The 23,710-nt window shown below is 39.7% G+C and overlaps 1 protein-coding gene across 2 annotated transcripts in view; it reads left to right on the top strand.

Moving 5' to 3' along the window:
• The window catches only part of BAIAP2L1 (BAR/IMD domain containing adaptor protein 2 like 1), a 67,133-nt gene that overhangs the window by 15,544 nt on the left and 27,879 nt on the right, over positions 1–23,710 (top strand). For both annotated transcript variants that reach the window (XM_034782972.1, XM_034782971.1), the window contains exon 3: positions 6,249–6,335. In XM_034782972.1, coding sequence (XP_034638863.1) covers positions 6,249–6,335 — 87 coding nt within the window. The remainder of the gene's footprint in view (positions 1–6,248; positions 6,336–23,710) is intronic.

A 23,710-nucleotide genomic window follows, 5' to 3' on the forward strand; every position in this document is an offset into this window, starting at 1 on the left:
ACTAGCCAATGTAAGAACCACTTGATGTACTATGGGATAGGCAATGACCTCACTTTTAGCTAGGGTTCCCATCCCTCCAGGATTGTCCTGGAGTATCCAGGAATTAAAGATTAATCTTTAATTAAAGATCATGTGATATGATGTTATGAAATCTCCAGGAATACGTCCAACCAAAATTGGCAACCCTACCTTTAGCAGTAAAACTATAATTGGCTGGCTGGCTCACTGCTCTGTGTCTTCTCCCTGGTGTCCCCAACAAGAGTATTCTGAGGTCAGAGGAGATGGCCTGCTTGGATTGTACTTGGGGAATGAAAAGCTTACTACAACAAAAAGATAAAAGGAAGAAGACTTTCTGCCTCCTTCAAAAACAAACTACTACTCAAAGCATATGCATCATTTCCACTTGCAAGAATATCTGACCAATTTTTGCCATTACTTCTTAAGCTCATGACATAAAAATCTGATGCAGATGCCCTGAAGATGCAGGGAATCAGATTTGTATGTTATAAACTACTACATGTGTAAACTGCTGTTCGCTGCTAGCCCTTCTCCAGTTTGAATCTGGCTGCTTCAGTGTTCAATCCAGCAAAACTGGCCCTATCATTTAAATCAAATGCACATGGAAATCATTAACAGGAAATAATCGAAACCATTGTGACTTTAATATATAATTATGCTTAATGTTTCCTGAAAAACCTGAACTCAGTTATGTTGTATCCAGCCAATATGCAATAAAAATTGGCCAAACATTGTCTTAAAATCAAGACAGTTAAAACGTTGTCACATCTTCTCAGAGAACAGGATTTCTTTCTTGTGCATTAGGTTAGTCCTTGTGTCTTACAGCAATGAAAGTTTTCCAGCTTTGCCTTTTAAATTTCTGTAATGCTTGTGCCTAACAAGTGTGATCGCGTCAAACATGCAGAATGCAGTTTGTTTTGGAGTTGTGAATTCACTGACCAAGAAAAGGTGAGTAATGTTAATTGACAGAACTTACTAATAACAAGTGTTAATAACAGCCCTCTAGCTGAATTGAAATGGTTTGAGTCCAGCTTTACTGCACCGTAAGTACTGCAAGCCTGGAAGAATTTATAGTATATGCTCACTTTCAGGTTGCTGTTACATCCTGATATACTTTGTCCTGGGAATCTAAATTTCCCACAGCAAGTTGCGCAGGAGAGGAGTTTTCAAAGAGCTTGCCTTGTTTAGACTAGCAAATGAAGGGTGAGGGGATATGATTGCTCTTTATAAATACATAATGGGGGTAAAAATCAAGGTAGGAGAAGACCTAATTAAGCTAAAGGATAATGACGGCACAAGAACACGTGTAAGATCCAGCCATGAATAAATTTAGTTAGACCGGAAATTGGAAGAAAGATTTTATCAGAGAAGTGAGGTTCTTGAACAGGCTTCTAATAGGACTGGTGGGGCAAACAAACTGGTTAGTTTTAAAATGAAGCATGATAAGTTTGTGAACAGGATTATGTGATCGAGTTGCCTGCAATAGCAGGGGACTGGACTTGGGACTGGTAGGGACCTCCTGAATCGTCATATTCCTATGTAGGAGAATTTACATATGAAAATAGAACAAAGAAAGAAAAAGAAAGTCATTGTGACATCTAGAGTCAGTAATGGGACAGTGTTGTAATCACATAGATGTTCAAACAGGCTATCACTCAACACATATTCTTCCATAGGGTACCATAGATTTGTAGCGTTTCCTGTTTTTTAAAAAAGGACCTAATTAGCAGCCGATAGCTGTTGGGTAACCTGTATGATATGAGTTGATAGTCTCAGTCTAGTTTCAAGTAAACCTTGGCTCAAACTAGTTTCTGTGTGTTCATGAGTAAAATAAGCTCTAAACACAGATAGATGTAGGTATTGTTTTGGGAGACTGAAACTAATTCTCTGAATAACAAAATCCTTGATTGACAAATTGTACGCAGACAATACTCATACAAATCTTCCTCAGATCTGTCCAAGGAAGTGGAAATATTAACTTGAAATATTGATAGATATTATGCTGTATGGCTCATTCAGGCAGCTTACTTACTGTCTCAGGAGTGTTAGTGTCACCAGTTGAAAATAAAGATGATAATGCCAAATCTGATTATCTAGCATTCCAACTCTAGCTAGCATAAATCTCCTTAATCTGAAAGATTAAGTTCTTGAAAGATTTTCAAGTCCTATAATTTAAAGACTCCAGAATGCCTTACCAGTTAAAATGAAAAACATCAGTGGCATTATATTTCTAGAACTATATTTGGTAACCTAATTATTATTCTTGCCATAGAGAATCCTCAGACATTTTCTAAATGCTTAGTGATATTATATGAGCTGGAAGTATGTGATGAGTGCAGGTTAATATTTGTAATATATTAATCTCCATGAGTACCTGTCCATGTGCTACAGAAAAATTAAGAAGAGTAAAACATAAAGGTCTAGCAGACTGTTGTGACAGTCTGCACCCTTATGTTCATCCTTTTTACAAGATGATGATAAATTTTGTACAAAGTATGCCTTTTGTACAAAGTAAGTCATTTGAAAACTCAATCTGCTGAACGTGATTGTCCTGGTAAAATAGTGACAACGTTGTATGTAAAGTTATAAGATTCTACTGTATGATATTGCTGAGACATGTTCCAAGTCTAGAAAAGCAGGCACAAACCAGTTCCTTAGAGACAAAATGCAAACTGAGCCTTGGCATAATCAGCATAACCAAATGGAATGTCAGCATAATCAAAGGACTGGCACCTTGTTAAGTGGACACTCTGGCAGGAAGAAGGATGTGAGCAAGAAATTTACATCTTGGCAATGGAACAGCTGGAAGTTCCCATTTCCCCAGATCTGCTTTTCCTGAACCCCAACTGGAGAGGATTATTAAAGAGGAGAAAAAGATATAAAAAATGAGGAACAGAGGCCCCAAATCACCTCTCTCCTTCCTTTCTCTCTGCCCATGACATCCACAATGCCTGAAGGACAAGGAAAGGAGCATTGGGCTGGGGGATGGGTCCTGGCTGGAAAGCATCCAACCAGGAAGTCTGCAAAAGAACGTGGGGTGAGAGAGAGAGAGAGAGAGAGAGAGAGAGAGAGAGAGACTTCAGCTTTGAATTAATTTAACTTAGGGTTACCATATTTGCACAGTCAAAAAAGAGGACATGGGGGGGGAGGAGCCCCGCTCTAGCCCCGCCCCAAATCACTCCCTCCCACTCCCTGACTGCCCCCCTCAGAACCCCCAACTTCCCCCTGCTCCTTGTCCCCTGACTGCCCCCTCCTGGGACCCATGCCACTAACTGCCCCCCTAGGACCCTACCTGTCCCCTGACTGCCCCGACCCTTATCCACAACCCCACCCCATATTCACACCCCCGCCCCCAGACAGACCCCGAGGACTCCCATGTCCTCTCCAACTGCTCCCTGCCCACTGACGGGACCCCCAGAACTCCTGACCCATCCCACCCCCTCTGCTCCCTGCCTGCCTCAACCCCTCTCCACACCCCTGCCCCCCTGACAGCCCCCCCAGAACCTCCGACCCATCTCACCCCCCCTCCTCCCTGTCCCTGACTGCCCCAACCCCTCTCCACACCCCTGCCCCCCTGACAGCCCCCCCGAACTCCCAACCCATCCAACCCCCCACTCCCTATCCGCCGACCAGGGCCAGCTTTAACAAGAGCCCAGGAATCAGGCTGCTCTCCGGCCGGAGTCGCGGGGTTTGAGGCCAGGCCGGAGGTACTCGGCCAGGGCCAGGGGTGCTCAGCCGGCACCGCTCGTCCGGAACTGGGGCCGGTGCCCCCCGGGGCCCGAGCTGGGCCGGGCTGGAGCCGATGGGGCTGGGGGTGCTCAGCCAGCGCCGCTCGGTCGGAGGTGCTCGGTCGGAGGTGCTCGGCTGGGGCTGGACCGGCCGCCCTGGGGCCCGAGCTGGGCCAGAGCCGCTGGGTCAGGGCCGGCGCACTCGGCTGGAACCGGAGCCTCTGGGGCCGGGGCCTGGCCGGTGCGCTCGGCCGGAACTGGGGCCAGTGCCCTGGGGCCTGAACCGGGCCGGGCCGGAGCCGCTGGGGCTGGCCGGGGCCGGACTGGGCCGCATTGCGCCTCCCCGGAGCCCTCCTCCTCACGTCCCCCCGCCCCAGCTTACCTGCTGCTGCCCACCTGCCCCTGCTTCTTTTCAGACTTCCCGCGAAGATCTGATTTGCGGGAAGCAGGGGAGGGGGAGGAGCAGGGGGCGGAGTGTTCAGGGGACGGGAGGAGGGGGAAGACAGCTGTGGGGCCCGGGGTGTGCTAAGGCTGCAGGGGATGGGGGGAACCGAGAAGAGGCTTTGGCTGCCAAGCAGCGCCGCTTTTCGATCTATAAATAGCCGACCGGGGGGAAATCCTGGACATTTTTAGATTTTTAGAAATCCCGCCCGGACGGCTATTTATAGATTGAAAAGCCGGACATATGGTAGCCCTATTTAACTTGTTAAGTATTAGTTTGTGTTTTACCTTTATCTCTTTGTAACCAATTTGGACTTTTATGCCTCATTACTTGTAATCACTTAAAATCTTTCTATAGTTAAATTTGTTTTATCTAAACTAGTGTGTGTTTGGATTGAAGTGTTTGGGAAACTTCATTTGAGATAATATTTATGGATAACATTTTCTGTTAACGAAATAACGGACTTTATATGAGCTTGTATGGAGAAAGAAAGATCTGGGCAGTACAAGATACACATTTCTGGGGGAAGTCTGGGACTGTGAATTTGCTGATGTCACTCTGCAGTATAATTCAAGGGTGGCTGGCTAGCTGAAGCACTATTGCAGTATACCTGGGGGTAATTTACATGTTGGAGGCTGTGTGAGCAAGCCAGGAATGGTTGCTCTCACTGCAAAGCAGTGTAAAAAGTACCCCAGGTTGGAGAACTGAGGGGACACAGCTGTCCAACATTCCAGATTGTATCCTGGGGAATATAAGAACTACACTTGTCATTAATATTGTAGTCAGTACTGTTGGAAGTTAAGGGTGCCATTGTATTTATTGCCTGTTAATAGAACAATAACCTTGATGTGATTTTACAATAGTTCATATGTATAACAATGGTTTTCCATAAAAATCCTACTTAGAGAACTGGTTGAAGAAAGTCCTCTGAGCACAAATTACAAAAGAGTGTCTGATGGTGCTTCATTGTTTGTGCATTAAAAATGTGTGGAATTGTATCTATGGAACCTCCCTTCAAATTAATAAAATGTTTAGGATGGATGGTTTGGTTCATTCAGCTACCCTTGGTAAACACATTATTAGCTGGAGGCTTCAGACATACTGACTAGCAGTGAAATGGTAAACATTTTCCACTGGTAGCTTGTAATTCATGCTCACTTATCATAGGGCAATTACAGACCTCTCTTTTGGCACTGATTTAAATTATATGGAATTAGTTCTTTAAGAAGAGTGCCTTGCTTTTACTGTCATCTGTTTTTTGGGAATCAACAGTATTGATTTTGCTACTCTGTCATAGCGATTTAGGTGTCTGGAATAATTCACATCATAACTTTCTGTTTAAGGTAACTGTTCTATTCTCCATTCCTATTAGTTATAGGGAGGTTCTGTGAGGGTAAGAGAAGTAATCCTTCCATGCGCCTGGTCACTGTTGTGATGCCACTTCACAGGGGATCACTGGCTGTTGGAAACACACAGCAGCAGATCTATCAGCCTTTCCTCAACATTCCTTCACTGTAGCTTTCTTATAGATTTCCCTAAAGCTTTCATAGCAGATCTTCACTGCATCTGGGAACTTCTGCAGCCACGGAGAGGGAGGGTGGACAGAATTTGTTCCTAGAAGACCAGTTGTGTCATCTTCAAAGTATTGCACCACACTATGAGTTGTCAGTACATACAGTGCATATGAATCTAAAGTAAGACAGAAAGGACATGTGCTTTTTGGTTATATGTATTATGTCATTTAAAAAAAACACATATAATATGCTTTTCGGGAATTCTATATCGTATTAATAGATGTGAGTCATTTACTATTATTGGGGGCTGATCCCGCCTGTGTTGAAGTCAGAATCTTTACATTGACATCAACAGGCCCTGGACTGGACTCAGAATACCCTAGAATAATTCCCAAAAGTTAAAGAACCAAGTTTGTGCACCCCGTTTGAACCCCAGGTAGGCATTGTGAAAATATCATTCACCTTTTCCTGGTGGATGGTAGTTCATAATGTACTCAATTTTTTAAATGCAACACAAGCTAAGTACTCTTGTTGTTTTCCCTATAGCTATGATACTGGCTGGAAGAGCATATTATGATGGTGTTGCAAAGATTGGAGAAATAGCAACTGCATCTCCAGTTTCTAAAGAATTGGGTAAGTAAATCTGTATATCACATTTCATTAAATTACAGCTTAGGATACTTTGCCTCCCCAGCTGGGGGCTCACTGAACTAATTAGATTGTAACAGAAAAGGGACAGTGAGGCACTGGAAGGAGCTGCTGGGGTGAGGGAGCTTGTAAAAGCCTCTTACTGAAGGGAGAGTTAGGGTGACTGCTCTGCAATGTTCACCTTGATACTGCTAAATTACCCCTCCCAGAGCCTTATCAGATGGGCTCACAAAAATACTTCTGAAGAGCAAAATATATCTTTGGAATGCACTAGATCAGGGGTTCTCAAACTTCATTGCACTGCAACCCCCTTCTGACAACAAAAATTACTACACAACCCTAGGAGGGGGGACCGAAGCCTGAGCAGTCCCAAGCCCCACTGCTCGGGGTTGGGGGTGCCAAAGCCTGAGCCCGACTGCTGCAGATGGAGCCAAAACTGAAGCCCAAGGGCTTCTGCACCAGGCAAGGGGGCCTGTAACATGAGCTTCATCTCTGGGCCCCGGACCTCAGCAAGTCTAAGCCAGCCTTGGCGACCCATTAAGATGTGGTCGCAAGCCACAGTTTGAAAACTGCTGCACTAGATTGTACCAGTGTCAGGTAGTTTCAGTCCTAGGAGAAATGCCCATCCACCTCAATGTCTTCACACAGTCCCATTTCAAATTTCATAAGCTGAACACTTTTCTATGTTGCTAAATTCAGTATAACTGTTTGCAGGAAGTGCACTTAAATTTTTTGCCAACTCACGTTGCCTCCCTCCTTGGTTATGATGAGTTTAAATGGAAAAACAAAAACTACTTTCCTTAGTTCTTCACACTTGCTTTTTGCAGGCATACGCACCCCTGAAAGAGTTGATCTCAGACTAATCAGGAAAACTTTTGTAGGACCTTCTGATTTTTATTACATCAGAGTGCTGAACAAATCCCAGAATTTTACTATGCTGTGATACACGAATTCCCTATGAGTCACCTGATCATTCACCCAAAAATTGTTTTAGACTGCAGTGTTCCTCCCAAGTCTGTTTCTGGGCTAGGTCACGCTGTTATCTGACTAGATATCTTATACAGGAGCAACTAACAAATGTTCAGAAGCAGGAGGAAATGAATCATATGATGGACAAAGATTGCCAGTAAGAAGAAATTAAATTAAAAAAAAAAAAAGTGAAGAAAATTCCCAAGAGTATTCACTTATTTTATAAGGGAAATCAAGACTAACTAAAGGGTTGAAGCCACAATACATTAATCTTATTATATATAATGGGTAGAAGGAAGGGACTACCTAAACTTAAAAATTGTATTTAATTTTTAGATGCACTATTCTTTACTTAGTACCTTAGCAAATGATATTTGTTTAAGAGGTGTTAAATTTTATACTCCAAAGATAACATGATGGTTTTTATAAATTTAACATAGTTCTTTCTGGTCTTGTGTACCTATAGTTGTGCATAAATTTATTTTTCAAAGTTTGTAGTACTCTGTTACATAGCAATGGGGAAAAAAATAATTTCATTTTAGATATGAATGTTGGATTTTGGATAACAGAACATTGGGGTCAGTTTGTTAGCGCATGATACTTTAAGAACAAGATTTGATAGTCATCTGAGCACCATATATTTGAAAATGTAAACCCTACTTTAAGCTTTCTTCCATAATCTTATAAAGATAGTAAGAATATTCTTTTGGAAGTTCAGCCTTTGAAAGAGACATAAAACTCCAGGAAATACTAAAATCTGTGGTAGTATACTTACTTTTACATTATTGTAAGTTTCATAAGAGTCCCTGCCATTTGAGCTAAAATTCCAAACACCCTGTCAGTGTTCTTGTTCTGCTAGCAGTGAAGTCATAATACTAATTCTACGAATATATCACCACAAATATTTCTATGACAACTGTTTGTTTCCAACAAAGGATTATGACTTCATTGCAGAATTAAGCCAGAGAATGTAGGTTGTAAGAGAGAAGCACTATGATACTTCAATATACTTAAGAAATACAGAAAACTATTGACAGAATTGATTGTGTCTATTTTTTTAAACTATGCTGTAATAAGAGTCTCCTTCCCTAAAGTTCTATATATAGAAGACAAACAGGGAACTGATAGTACAAGGATCCAACTGGTGAGAGGAACTGAATTTTTTTGTAATATTTCTGTGGCCAAAGATGGCAAGAGTTAAGCTGTTCTTGAGAAGTGAATATTGGTTTCTTTGTGCTTGCTCACATTTTAATGACTTGTTCTGAAGCCACTGTTGTGTGACTTTTCACATTGTATGTTCAAACTGAGGGAGTGGTAGAACAGCAAACAGTAAAAAGCAAACAGTTCATGATATAGTCATTTTCTTTATTTGCTTTGTAAGTCAATTACAGCAAGTCTAGTTATTGTAGTTTCTGTGCTACAGTACAAAACCACAAGAATTTAAAAAAGCTATTAATTGTGTAAAAATGCATATAAAAGACAGTAGCTAATAAAAAAAACTTTAGTTATGCCTTTGCTAACTTTATTCCTTTTAAAGAACTGATTAGAAGGCACACAAAATGTACCTCTTTACAAAACTTCAAATGGCTTTTCCTCTTTTTAAAAATGTCATTGCTAGGTATTTTAAGGCTAACTATAAAATTTATTGGTAGTCCTTTCTTTAGTGGAGGAGAGTCTACAAAAGATATGAGTTTTGAGTGCTCCTTATTGACACTGAAATTAGGTTAATCATTGGACTAATAGCATATTCCCCCAAGTAATTATGAAAGGTGTGTATTGTAAGTAGGGTTTAAGAAGTTCATTCTCATCATCACCGGATTCAAACCCCGAACATTGCACACAAACACTTTATACTGAGTCTTTTGGTATACAACAACATCTTTATTTTCATTGAGAAGATAGAAGTCAAACTGGAAAAAAGTTTGATAAAGTACATGTTGTAGAAATACAAAAGGTCAGAACATTGGAAGAAGCACTGTAATACTTTTTAGAAGTCTGAAAAAAATAGTTCTCACATTATTAAAAAGCCCTGTAAACAGCACTCAACCCTTTCGGAGACAAAGGAGTATACTTTTTTAAAGTCATTGAAGCTGGTCTCATGTGATGTGGCAACTTAGCTTAAAGCCACATAGAAACTTAGCCTTTAACTGTTACACATTCTTCAGTAATTGCAAATATGAGAACATCAATGCTGAGTGGAATCAAATATAAAATTCGGCTGTAATCTACCCTTGTGTAAAAAAATTTGTGCAACTCCACAATTTTAGTTGTGGCTTACACTGATGTAATACAGAGAAGAACTGGGCCTCTTGTGAGCTTCCTCACAGATTTGCCAATACACTCTATTCTATTCCTGCAGGACCTCTACCATACAACTTTTGTTGTCTTCCACGGGCAAGGAAAGCCAACTGTGACTAATTGTGTTGTGGTTTGGTAATGTGCATGTCTGTTTATGAACTGGTTTATCAGAATTTGTTTCACTTGATTAGAGGTGAACTGGCATGTTTTATTAAACAAACAAATAAAGCTGTTCTAAAGGTGACCTGCAAAGGTAAAGGAAAAAATTCCAGTAACTTTATCAGCATGTGCTGTCTATATCCAAATGTCAGCTTGAGAGGTATTCAGCACATTTTACTTTCATGTGTTAAAGGAAATACTGTAGGGCCTTCTCTGTCTACTTAGAGAATGGCAAAATTCCCATTTATTTCTGTTTGAGCTGGTCCTTAACATAAATACCATTTATCAAAATATGTCTAATTCACCACCAATAGATAGGATAAAAATCACTTTAGTCACTTCTAAAATTTTGGTTTTAGGTGCCTCTGTACAGAAGCCCAACTTGGCACCTTAAAGGGGCCAGATTTTCAGAGGGTAGGTGCTCAGGGCTTTCTAAACAAAAATATCAGAAACTTATAAAAATGTCTTCAGTGGAGCACCCAAATACTGAAACACCCCGAATTAGTTACTACACCTCTACCCCGATATAACGCTGTCCTTGGGAGCCAAAAAATCTTACTGTGTTATAGGTGAAACCGCGTTATATCGAACTTGCTTTGATCTACTGGAGTGTGCAGCCCCGCCCCTCCCGGGGCGCTGCTTTACCGCGTTATAACCGAATTCGTGTTATATTGGGTCCCGTTATATCGGGGTAGAGGTGTACTTAAAATCTTGGCCAAAATTACTGAAATTTTGTATTTGAACATAAAAGGATGTTTTTAAGTTCCCATGTCATAAAGCATCAGTCCTGGTCCTACTACCAAGTCTTAATAAATGGAAGTTTGTTTACTTCCAGAGGGGTTTTGCCATAGAAGGGGTGGGGGAGGAGGTGGTTTTGCTTTTTTTCTGTCGCAATGGCATCACCTAGCACTTGAAGGGATAGTAATATCATCAGATGATGTAAGAATAAAATAGAATTCTAAACTCAAGCATTGGCAGATAAGCCTTTCAGATAATGTTTTAAATTGTTATAAAATGGGCTTTTCTAGTTCTGCTATAACCTCTTTGATATGGGGCAACCAGAACTGGATACTCTATTTAAGGTGTGGGTGGACTATGGATTTACATAATGGTATTATGATATTTGCTGTCTTATTATCTGTCCCTTTTCCAATAGTTCGTAAATTCTGTTAATCTTTTTGACCACTACTGCACATTGAGCTGAAAAATATTAGGCTCCCTGGAATGATGCAGAAGACTGGATTTACAGTAAAGGGTATACAGTAAAGAAATTTAGAGACACTCCAGGTATAACCAAAACTACAGAAAATTCAGAGAAGAAAAGAGCAACTTAAGGGAGGACAAAATACACAGGGAAATGAGAACAAAAGACAGAATGTAAGTGAAATCAAATTTGGAGGGGGAAAAACAGCTGTTTTCTTGGGGTCAGACAACAAAACAATACAGAATCCGGGGAAAAGCTGGACAGAAGGTATATAGAGGCTTCATACTGAATATCTCAGCACTCCTCAAGTCAATATGAAGCTCTCACATTCATTTGTTTCAGAACAATTGAAGTGAAACAACACAATACTATGCACTGCCCATCTTACTTTACAGTTTAATTACCAAGGCCTTAAAGGCGATCACTAGGGACCAGATCCTGCAGTTCTTGCAAATTTAACCTGAATTTGGACCTATATCCAGTATACCTCAAGGTATACTGTAAGATGAAGAAAGGAACCAACTTTTGAAAATAATGTTGAATTAAAAAAAAAAAGTCACATGAAGTCTTCAAACTGTGACTTTACAAGTATTTACTAGAGAACACTTAGAAAGAATTGAAATCTGTATTTTAAAAAAAAAAGGGGGAAAAACGAGCACGAACTATACAACCTTCTGTTCATTCATTCCTAATTGTATGTTCCTGAAACATGACAACTGTTTCTCTGACAGGTCTCTTGTCAAACCACGAAATTATCCCTTACACGACTGTGCTGCATTTTAGTTTTTTAAAACCAAGTACTTCAGTATTGTAGTTCAAGCTTGGTATAGTAAATATTTGGGCTGGTTAAATAAAGAATATTGTCTGGAATTGACAGTTTTATATAGTAATTTGTATTAGTGTTAAGTGTGTGGATATACTGAGGGACATGTATTTAATATTTTACTAAAAAACTAACTCTTTGCATATCTTATGTTTGATAATTCTGTTTCCTGGGGGTAATTGTGCAAAGTACTATAAGAAGCAATAAACGATTCTGGAACTTTATTAAATTATATACTTGTTTACACTTATGATTTAAATGAACATTCCTCAGACTTCTTGGCCTACTACAATCTCCAAGTTGTAATTCCCTCAGAGTTTGGCTGCTTGCATTTTGCGCCATAATCTTCCATTGTTACATGAATAGAACCCCCATTGAGCCAATGAGAATTTTGTATGAAAATTGATGGAAAGATATGTTGCTTTTATATTTAGAGTGAAGCTTAGTTTGATTCAAGTGAGATTTAAAAAAAAAAAATAGAACTATTTGATCCTCTGGCTTGCAATAATTTGCAGTTGAAATAGAAGCAATAATAATAATAACTATTACAATAATTTGCAGTTGAAATTGAAGCAATAATATTTTTAATAGGATAGTTTAAAAAAAAAAAAGTGAGAGTTGGACACTTCTTTGTGAAATCCAGGTAATTGAAAATCCCAATACGTAACTGTCAGTTCGAATAGGCTTTGTTCTGCCTCATCACTTATAGCAATCAGGAACTTTACTTACAAGGAATCTTGTGCATGTAATGAAGCAATTCCTATCGAACAATTTTAGAAACAGCACAAACTAGAAAATAAGTTTTGTCTTTTTTTTTTTTTTTTTACTTAAGGGGGTATCTTTAGGTAAAACAAAGTATGAAGTTTATCTTTGAAAAATTCCCACCTTACACTTTTAATGGAGGGCAATAGCTTCTTGAACCATTTACCCAAAATGTTATCTTGCTATTATTTCCATCATACAGAGGACTACTTTTTTCCTTTCCTGAGTAATAAGCAAGACAGTTATTTGAGCTCTAACCTAAAAAGCTGGAGAGCTAGCTACCGTCGCACCTACCAGAATACTGCTTAGGTATCACTCATTACTGAGAAAGCCAAGCAGAAAAAGAATAGTTTGCTTACAGAATTTCGGCCAAATTCAACCCTGGCTTAAGTAGGTGCTTCTTCATTGATTTTACTGGAGTTGTGCCTCATTACACCAGGATATAATTAGACCCTTTGAACTGGAATCCTATTTCACCTGCCTTAGAAAGCTAAACACGGAGTGCCCTTTTAGCTCAATGACTCTAAAGAAAAGCCTATAGGTTATCTGCCCTCATCTCCTTGCCAGCACAGGGCTGTCTTGTTGTATAGTGACAAGCATTTTACTATTTGAAATAAAATGAGTTGTGGATAGACAGGCAAATGGAGTGATGCCAACAAAAACTGAACCACCTCAACCAATTGAAATTTCTGGAAAAATCAAAAGTCTACCTGCTGCTGTAGCAAGAGTTACTAATCCTTTTTAAAAAGAGCTGGTCCTATATAGTAAAATTGAGACTAAGGAACACTCCAGTTTAAATTTAACTTGAATTAGAAGAAGCCACTAACCTTTTTCTTAATTAAAAAAAAATTAAGTACACGGAAAGCTATCTTGAAAACAAGATGCAAAATGGGTCTGAAAGAATAAGCTTTACTGTCAGAAAGTGTTTGAAACTGGAGTTTCAAAGTGGTTGTACAGCAAGTTCTAAAATGTTGTTGTTGTTTGTTTGTTTGTTTTTTTGTTTTTTTTTTTACTACATTGTTAAACCAACTGGGTTTATACATTTGCACTCAGCTTAAAGTCCAAAAACTGTGTTATTTTGTATTAAATTGTGATAAATAATTGTCAATAAATTACTTATTGGTGACTCATCAATATGAGTCACCCAATATTTGTAATATGTTCTCTGTTCTTTCAAAAAATAAACTGTGCTATGGATAATTATTTTCTTTAGAAAGAAAAATATGTTGATATAAGTGGCATATTATGGAGAATGAATAATTGGGTTTTCTAGAGACTTTTTTAATTCCTATATGGTTATTTGACTCAAATGTTGTCAGATTTTTGGCCAAACTATATCTATATCTATATATATATAGTATACTTCATCCAGACAAGTATGTGTCCATATACCATCTAGATATCCCGCCTCATCATCATTGTATGGCTGACCTCTGTTTCTGAAGGATAAGCTCTTCATCTTGTACTTAAAACACTCTTGTCATGACTGATCTGTTATTGTACTGTATTGATTTATAACTTCTAATCTGCAGTAGTACAAAGGGGAGAGAGGTAGGTTTCCTAGGTCTTGTCTTCCACACATGGAAACACAGGTTGATATACTCATTTCTATTCCTTTTGGGGGGTTCTACTTTACTAGGTCATTCAGAAAGTAAAACAAACTGAAGTATTTTATTTATAAATAATAGGACTGTCAAGCAATTAAAAAAATAATTGTGATTAATCGCACCGTTAAACAATAATAGAATAGCATTTATTTAAAAAATTTGGATGTTTTCTAAATTTTAAAATATATTGATTTCAATTACAACACAGAACACAAAGTGTACAGTGCTCACTTTATATTTATTTTTGATTACAAGTATTTGTGCTAATAAACTAAAAGAAATAGTATTTTTCAGTTCACCTCATACAAGTACTATAATACAATCTCTTTATCATGAAAGTTGAACTTACAAACATAGAATTATGAACAAGAAATAACTGCATTCAAAACCAAAACAATGTAAAACTTTAGAGCCTACAAGTCCACTCAGTCCTACTTCTTGTTCAGTCAGTCACTCAGACAAACACGTTTGTTTACATTTGCAGGAGATAATGCTGCCCTCTTATTGTTTAAAATGTCACCTGAAAGTGAGAACAGGTGTTCACATGGCACTGTTGTAGCCGGCGTTGCAAAATATTTACGTGCCAGATGTGTTAGATTCATATGTTCCTTCATGCTTCAACCATCATTCTAGAGGACATGCGTCCATGCTGATGACGCTCGTTAAAAAATAATGTGTTAATTAAATTTGTGACTGAACTCCTTGGGAGAGAATAGTATGTCTCCTGCTCTGTTTTACCTGCATTCTGCCATATATTTCATGGTATTGCAGTCTCGGATGATGACCCAGCACATGTTGTTCATTTTAAGAACACTTTCACTGCAGATTTAACAAAACGCAAAGGTACCAATGTGAGATTTCTAAAGATAGCTACAGCACTGGACCCAAGGTTTAAGAATCTGAAGTGCCTTCCAAAATCTTAGAGGGATGAGGTGTGGAGCATGCTTTCAGAAGTCTTAAAAATATAAAGTGGGCGCTTTATTCTGTATTGTAATTAGGGTGACCAAATGTCCCGATAAAATTGGTGTCTGTCCGGCGTCTTTGGTCACCCTCCACCCCCCACACACACATTTTCTTCCCCTCATCTGGTCACCCTAGTTGTAATGGAAATCAATGTATTTGAAAATGTAGAAAAACCTCCAAAAATATTCAATAAATGGTATTCTATTGTTTAACAGTGTGATTAAAACTGATTATTTTTTTTTAATCGTGATTAATTTTGAGTTAATCATGTTAGTTAACTGTGATTAATTGACAGCCCTAAAAAATACACTAATTCTGGCAAAAAGGTTTTTTTACTTGGAGCCTTTTCCTTCCTTCTTTAGTTTGCATAGCCATAGGGGGTTACATGCAGAATTTTCAAACCTGGATCTTTAAACTCAAGCAAATAAGTCCATATTTAGTCACCTAATCATTGCCCTGAGTTTTAGAGATGCTGAGCATGTAGTGGGAGCTGTGCATATTCAGGAACTCTGAAAAAAATCAGACAGATTGTATTTCAACAACTAACCAGATTTATGTGCTTAAATTAAATCCATGAACAGGGTTGAGAGAAAGTAGTTGAAGATTAGCTGTCTAGAGGAGCTGAAGCTTTGCATTGCTCACATGAGGCATGTGCTTTGTAAGAATCTTAACAGGTCCCGACATTATATGCCACCACAGAACTGGAATGTTTCTCTTTAGACAGAGAGGCAGCTGTGTACATTTCTGTCAAGTAAAGGTAGCACACCCAAAAAGAGCCTGCAGATGGTGCCCATGTATATCCTCTGATGATGGCCCAAGGAACCTACTGTTAAAATATCCTAGCAGCCAATTTCTCAGACGTTCAGAAGTTTCCTTCAAAATTGCTTCATAGACAGCCTAGGAATGTTCCAACCAAATAATGAACAGGAAGCAGGAGAAATGCATGATCCCCCTGTTGCATACAATCATTGCTAGCAGGAAGAGTTCACAAGTAATAGAAAACATCCAGTGAATAATCAGCTAATCATACAGTGCAGTTAGCACTGGAATCTAGGAAATAGCCTAGAACATGAGGGCTGATGCTAACATCCACAGATCACCAGACACTACACAGTGAAGCAGGACAAACCACCACTAATTTAAACCCAGAGTACCCCTCTTCTTTCAGATTATGTAATCCTTCCCTTCCTAAAAACACAAAGCACAAGAAGTTCTGCAATATGGGCACCAAGTGATAGTGTGGGGAGGGCACTTCAAGGGGTGCACATGCTTAGAAGCTTCTGCTACTACAGCTGGTTCTTCTCAGGTTACAGGAGAATGATGTTTGTTCCATACACAGATGCATTGTTTTAACTTCAGTTTTAAGACTTCCATTATAAAACTTGATTTTTATAATGTTGGTAACTCCTACAGCCATGAGAAAAAGCTAAAAGGCAAGGGATAGACTGTGTCCTTCAAGACAGCCCATTGAGACCAACTCCAGGGACACTGAGGTTGGGGAAGAGAGTATTAATAGCAGAGAAAACAGAAAGAAATTGGCACTGCTATTCAATATGAAAAGGCATGTGATGGACTGCTAAAGATTTTATTCTATAATGTTAAACAAAGATAACTGGAAAAATGTGCTAGCTTGAACAACTTCTTAAGAGCCCCCACCACCCACACTCTAAAGTGGGCTTTCCTGGCCCCAGTGAGAGAGAGCTGTGGCGATAACGAGTAGCCTCACAGTATACTGTCCTGTGTTTTGTGTCAGGGTGATTAATTTAAAGATACGCAGATTTCTTAGGCCGTACTAGTTAGCATATTCACCCCTTTCTCACCCATTACTTTTTATACACCCACACACCACGTACAAGCACCTGCTACTGTACACACACCCATGTATGAATCCTGACTGTACAGAGCACAGTACAATGCATCTGTGACCATATGTGTGAAGACACCCTGAAGGTAAAAAAAACCAAAAAAACCTCAACACACTTGCAATGGTGTGTATTAATCTGATACCTTGGGCATGATTTATGGGTAACAGCAAAGACACTATGAAGGGGTGCTATCTTGTAGCATGTCTGGCTGTGCTGGATAATTGTGTTATGTATGTTAGTCTTGTAGGCATCTTGTTTGATTGCCATCTAAACCATAGGATCGACACTAAGCTTTGGTGCGTTCCTTGCTTGCGTATACGTATAACACACTAACTGGCCAGTACCCATGTCTAGCATACTTAGATGCAGGTTTTCATGCTGTGGCTTCTGTGTGTGCGCTATTTAGCTGTGTTCCCTCTGGCAGCTCTTTGAACTGTGAGGCTTGTCCAAATGGGCTGTGGTCACATATTTAGATTGGGGTATTGAGTGTCATGCAGGAGTCCACTCCCTGCCAATCATAATCACTCCCACAGATCTGTACATATGTGCATAGTTGGCCACATCTGGTAGTATGTGTTTCCTTCCAGCATTATTCTGCTAATGCACAAGAGAGTAAGCAGCTGACTGCATATGCATATAGAATGGCGTTTGAGCTTTCATTATATTAGTTATATTTGTGTGCTATTGAAGTTCTCTTGCAGGGGAGAGTAATAGGGTAAAAATAGGAGACCTGGTGACACCAACTAGGGTTGCCAATTTTGGTTGGATGTATTCCTGGAGGTTTCATTACATTACATAATCTTTAATTAAAGAGTAATCTTTAATTCCTGGAGACTCCAGGACAATCCTGAAGGGTGGGCAAACCTAACACCAGCCCTGGAGAAGGCCACTGAATATATGTAATGTGATTGTTCACAAGTTTTATTAATAAAGAGTTGACCGTATTTTAAGGACTGTACAGGACACAAAATATAGACAGTTCTTGCCTGAGGAATATATGATCTAATCAAGAAATTGTGGATATGGGCCATTACTAAGAGAAGGCAACTTCTTTAGGACTCTACCAATTGACATTACATTTTACAATATTATTTGTTTTATTAATTTCTTCATTTTAGAGTTAGATGTTTCTGTTAATGCTGGGACTGAGAAACTGATAAGATATGCAGAGAGCTCCAATATTAAAATTGGACCAGACCACCCAGAACAGAACCACAGTATAGCTTATAGGTACCACTGTTTTATTTATTTATTTTTTTAAGCACAGGAAACCTTCATTTCCTGCTATTAGGTGTGCTTTGCCTGTGCTGATCTTATTGCAAGAGCAAAGACCAACTCAGCTTTATGGTGTTCCTTTACTATCTGCCTAAAGAACAGCAGGGCTTCATACAGGCAAGTTCAGGCCTATAGTTGTGTTGTAACTTTATTTTCTATTGTGCCTGATTTGTGTAATGATTAAAACCAATTATTTGCTCAACAAGATTAGAGCTCAGACATGCAAAGCCATTACATACAATGTTCTCAGGGCCTTTTAAAATGTCAGTCTTTTATATACATGTATTAATGTAAACCATTTCCTGTACACTTTGAACGAAAATATGCCTGCAGCAGTCTTTAAAGTTATTAGCAATGGTGTGACAGGTGGAAAAAGCAAGTTTGCCATTTTTCATCCATTATTTATAGTGCACCTGCTTTGTTTTTCTTTTTAACATTAAAATTAATTAATGCAACCTTAACAATTGTTTAAAACAAGATGAAGTTTAATGTTCATTTACATCTGGTTGATTAACATTAGATAAAAATATTTTAGTCTAAAACTTCTGATTTTTTTTTTAAAAGACATACTGTGGAACCTAATATAGGCCTGGTCCTGCTGTCCTTTCTCAGTGGGAAGTCCATCGAGAAATCAAACTATAGTGGCAAAAAGTAGAGTTAACAGAAAATGTTGACAGAAGGAAATAAAAACACATTTCCTTTTCAGAGTGTTGTACGTTAACAAATATCTTTTACTGATATTTAAAAATAGTAAGACTGGTTTTGGGACAGTGTTCCTAACTTGGCTAAATGGAAAGTTTAGTAAAGTCTTCACTATAAATATTTTATTTCTCTTGCTAGTAGTTGTGTGGGAGTGACTATTTGTAAGCAGTTTATCATGATTATTTTGCATGATTATTTTGCATGTAAAGCATGTTAGGTAAGAACTTTCAGTTTCTTTATTTAAACGACTTAATATGTCAGGCCTAATGAAGTTAGAATAATCCATAAAATGAACATTCAACCCTTTCTTCAGCATTAATTTTCATCTGTAATTTATGTAAAGTATTCTGAGTGATCTATGTCATTTAGTACCAACTGAATTTTATTAGTTACATGTAGCAGTATTAAGCACCTATAAGCTTCCCCAGGTGGTAAGTCACGAGCAATTCCTTGGGCCATTTAGAGTATGTCCACACAGCTGCTGGGAGTGAGTCTCGCAGCCCAGGTTGAGGGACTCATGTTAGCAGATCTCAGGCTAGTGTGTTAGAAATAGCTTTGCAGAGGTAGTTTTGATGTTCAGGCTCCGGCTGGAACTTGGACTCTGAACCCCACATTCCTCCCTATGCGTCACAGCCTGAGTCAGAATATTTACATGGTTGTTTTTAGCATGCTAGTGTAACCTACACACTTCCTGGATGTGGTGTTCTGCCCCATCTAGTGGCACCAAGACTACATAAAGAGAGAGAGAAAGAGATTAATGAGTCTGCTCTACAGCCTAAGGTAACAACCAGTTAGCTTTTAGCTCAGGTGATAGAGCAGGGGTCGGCAACCTCTGGCACGCGGCTCACCAGGGTAAGCACCCTGGCGGGCCGGGCCAGTTTGTTTACTTACCGCGTCCGGAGGGTTGGGCCGATCGTGGCTCCCACCAGCCACGGTTCACCGTCCCAGGCCAATGCGGGCGGTGGGAAGCCGCGGCCAGCACATCCCTCGGCCTGCACCACTTCCCGCAGCCGAACCTGCGGACACAGCAGGTAAACAAACTGGCCCAGCCCGCCAGGGTGCTTACCCTGGTGAGCCACGTGCCAGAGGTTGCCGACCCCTGCGGTAGAGGCTCATGTACTAAGCTCCAGAGATCCCAGGTTCAATGCCGATGACCGGGGTCTGTTGGTGTTATGCTAGCATAAACCCTGCAAACAAAAGCTTGTCAACCTAGGCTGCAGGACTTGCTCCCAGCAGCTGTGTACACGTATCCTTAAATGTTAAGAGAACATTAAAGTTGCAAAGTCAAAGCACTCAGAACTAAAAAAAAAAGCCAGAATTAAGGTTAGTTATGCAACTTTAATTCTGCTCTTTAAGGCAGATACATTAGGATACTCGGTCATGACATATTGTTTCCCTCCCCCCCCGCCCCCACATGGTCATCATCAGGGCTTGTACACAGGGCCTTCAAATCTACAGCCACTTCCACTTTAACTACAGGAGTAACTGATAGCAGAAGTAGGTTGTGGTCCCCTGTTGGGATCAGGCTTTAGAGTAGATGTGTAGCCCACTGGCAAAGTGTGTGTCACAACAATTTGAGAAACAGCAGAAGAATTTGGGGTATCAGGAATCCTTGGCTGCATTCATAACTCTTAGAGCAATGTGTAGTCTAATTGCTAGAGTAGTGGTTAGAATCAGTATAGTCAATCATACCTGTGTGGTGTGTGTGAGGACACAGCAACTCCAGTGTTATTTTGCTGTGTGGCCACTCTCACTCAAGCTAGGCTACCTCAAGAGAAGTAACTAGAGAGTAGATAAGTCAATTTTGCAGTGAAGACATACCCTTTGTCTAGTCCCCTTCAGTCTTTTAAGTTAGGTCTACAGTGCCATTAGACACTCCTGGCTGGCCTATGTCAGCTGCATCAGGCTTGCAGGGCTCAGGCCAAGAGGCTGTTTAACTGTGGTATAGACATTCAGGCTCTAGGATCCTGCGTGGTGGGAGGGTCCCAGAGCTGAGGCTGGAGCTCAAGCCTAAATGTCTACACCTCAGTTAAACAGCCCGTTAGCCCCATGAGCCAGAGCCAACTGGCATGAGCCAGCTGTGGGTTGTTAATTGCAGTGTAGACCTACCCTTAGAAGTGTGCAAATTCCTCAAGACAGCCAAAAAACAAAAAATTGTAAAAACAGTTGTACTTCTGTTTTTGTTAAAGATATTGAGAGTTTGGTCAAATCAGGCATATGAAAAGGCGTGTATCCGTGCATGAGCGAATGGGTTACTCCTCCCTTTTGCTAGAAGAATTTATTGGCGGGGGGAGGGGTCTAATGTGGAGGATCAGCCTTTTACTCACCTGAATCAAGAATTAAGCTCTGTGGAGAGAGACGAGAATAGCAGCCTCCTAGTAACACTGGAACCCTACCCACAAAATTAGTGACAGTAGCTGTTACAATTCTGCTTAACTTGCTGTTTGGTACTGTAGCTTTGTCTGGACATTAAGCCAATATGCTTAGTCCTAGGCATCTTCCAGGTCCTGATGGAGTTAAGAAGGTTGTGGATCTTGTCTTCTGAATCAAATACAATGAGATTTCCAAATATTTAAAACATTTTGGATTTTATTTGTAATGAAATAGTTATATATACCAGTTTGCATTGAATGAAAAGGATAGTAAGGCTTCTGTATTTGACTCCATTTTAATTTATTGTAATTTTGCCAAAATTAAAGACTTAAAGGGCAATTCCTGAAAATGCTTCAGCACATTAGTAAGTTTACTTTGATAAAAATGAGAACTTTTTTGTTGTTGATTATGAAAATGGCACTGTAAGAGGGTTGGTAATTTCTAGAGTGTCTCCCCCCTCCCCCCGTCTCAATCCCATGGCTCTGCAGCAACCTCCCTTACTCTGCTCTCTTGGATTCATCAATAACTCACAAAAAGCTTTCACAAGTGTAGTAAGTACTTTCCTTCTTGGGGGTCTGATTTATTAAAGTTCAAAACAATTCAGACCATTCTCAAAATCCCAAAATAAGTCAAGCAGCCATTCGTAGGCACTTCTACCTGGAATTCTTCCCTCAGCCTTTGCCTGCTTTTCCAACTCTCTGTGGTTCAAAGAGGTCAGGGGGCAACCTCCTCTGCTGCTCTTCAGGTGCTCTCTTGGTTTTTCAGCGTCTCTGCAGGAGCCTTGCTGCTCCCTGGCACTTTCTTTGCACCAGTTTCCAACTGGGTTGTGCCTGGACCAGCCCCCCCTTCACAAGGGGTCACTTCTCTGTTCCAGCTCTCTGCCTGTCTCACTTTTGATCATCCACAGCCTCAGGTCTCTCTTTTTCTAACCCCTAGAGGCCTGGCTTTGTCACATGACCATATGTCACACGATTCAATTCATTTCCTCCACCTGTGGAAGCAAATAGGTTGTCACAGGGGGGAACTAGGACCCATTTCCCCATAAGGGGCCATCCCCCTTGTGACCGGCATCATTATAAGCTAAACTATGGCCCTCATTCTGCAGTAGGGTCTGTTAACATGTAGTCCATTGGTTCAATGGGTCTCCCCTTGGCCACATGGAATTTTGGTTGGATGTATTCCTGGAGATTTCATCACATGACATAATCTTTAATTAAAGATTAATCTTTAATTCCTGGGGACTCCCGGGCAATCCTGGAGGGTTGGCAACGCTAATGGAATTATAGTTGTGGATCCAGTTCTAGGATTAAGGGCTTTGATTCTTAATTCCAGTTGCTTACTGGCACTTCTACTTTTTGGAAAGTTAAACTTTTAAACTTTTATTCCATTATTGAATACAACTTTTAAAGATACATTGGACACTAAAATGTATTTTTAACCAGCAACCTTGTAATGCACTTTCAGTATTTGTCTCAGTTGTACTTACCTCAAGCACCTCCGCAGATTAGCTTTTTCTTATAAATAGACACTTTTGTCTGCCTCTTGAACATAAGAGCTATTTCTTTTGATTGCTTTATTTGGAAAGTAACTTTACTATGTGCTGCTATTTGATTTCAAAGGACACTGCCAGGTTCAAATGTAAATATTTTTGAAAAACAAATATAACAACTTCAAGCACTAAAACTGAAAGCAGTTTTAAAAATATAATGCTCAGATTGTGTGAAAATTTACAAATATGCTTAACTTTATACACTGTGAGTAGTTCCATTGACTTCAGTAGAACTACTTGCCGTGAGTTAAGTGTGTGGGTAAGTCTTTACAAGATCAGAGTCTAATTTAATTTTTACATTTCTCTCCACTTGCAAAGTGAGAGCAGACTGGTCAATGTCACTTTTTTAATAGTTTCTAGTCCATCTCCTATCATTTAATACATTAGCAAGATGTAGCATAATATGGGTTTCAACTACTGATTTTTGTTTTTTGCAGGGTTTAAACTGTTCTCATTGGAAAATTTTTGGTTGGTTGTTTAAGTCATGGCAATGTTTCTATTGGTCTTAGTCTTTGTGAAAACTTATTTTTACAAAACCTATGTTTTTAAGCCAAACCTGACTTAATTGTAACCTTTTTTTAAAGTAGTTTGATGTGAAATTCTAAGAAGTGGGGTTTTTACCCACGAAAGCTTATGCCCAAATAAATCTGTTAGTCTTTAAGGTGCCACCGGATTCCTTGTTGTTTTTGTGATACAGACTAACATGGCTATCCTCGGATTCTTTAGTCTGGGGTTTCCAATTTTTTTTAACCTCTGCACAGGTTGGAGTCCAACTATCCAAACAATAGGACTATCTACTGAAGGTGATACT

Source organism: Trachemys scripta, chromosome 10 (assembly GCF_013100865.1).
Source record: "Trachemys scripta elegans isolate TJP31775 chromosome 10, CAS_Tse_1.0, whole genome shotgun sequence".
NCBI lineage: Eukaryota > Metazoa > Chordata > Testudines > Emydidae > Trachemys > Trachemys scripta.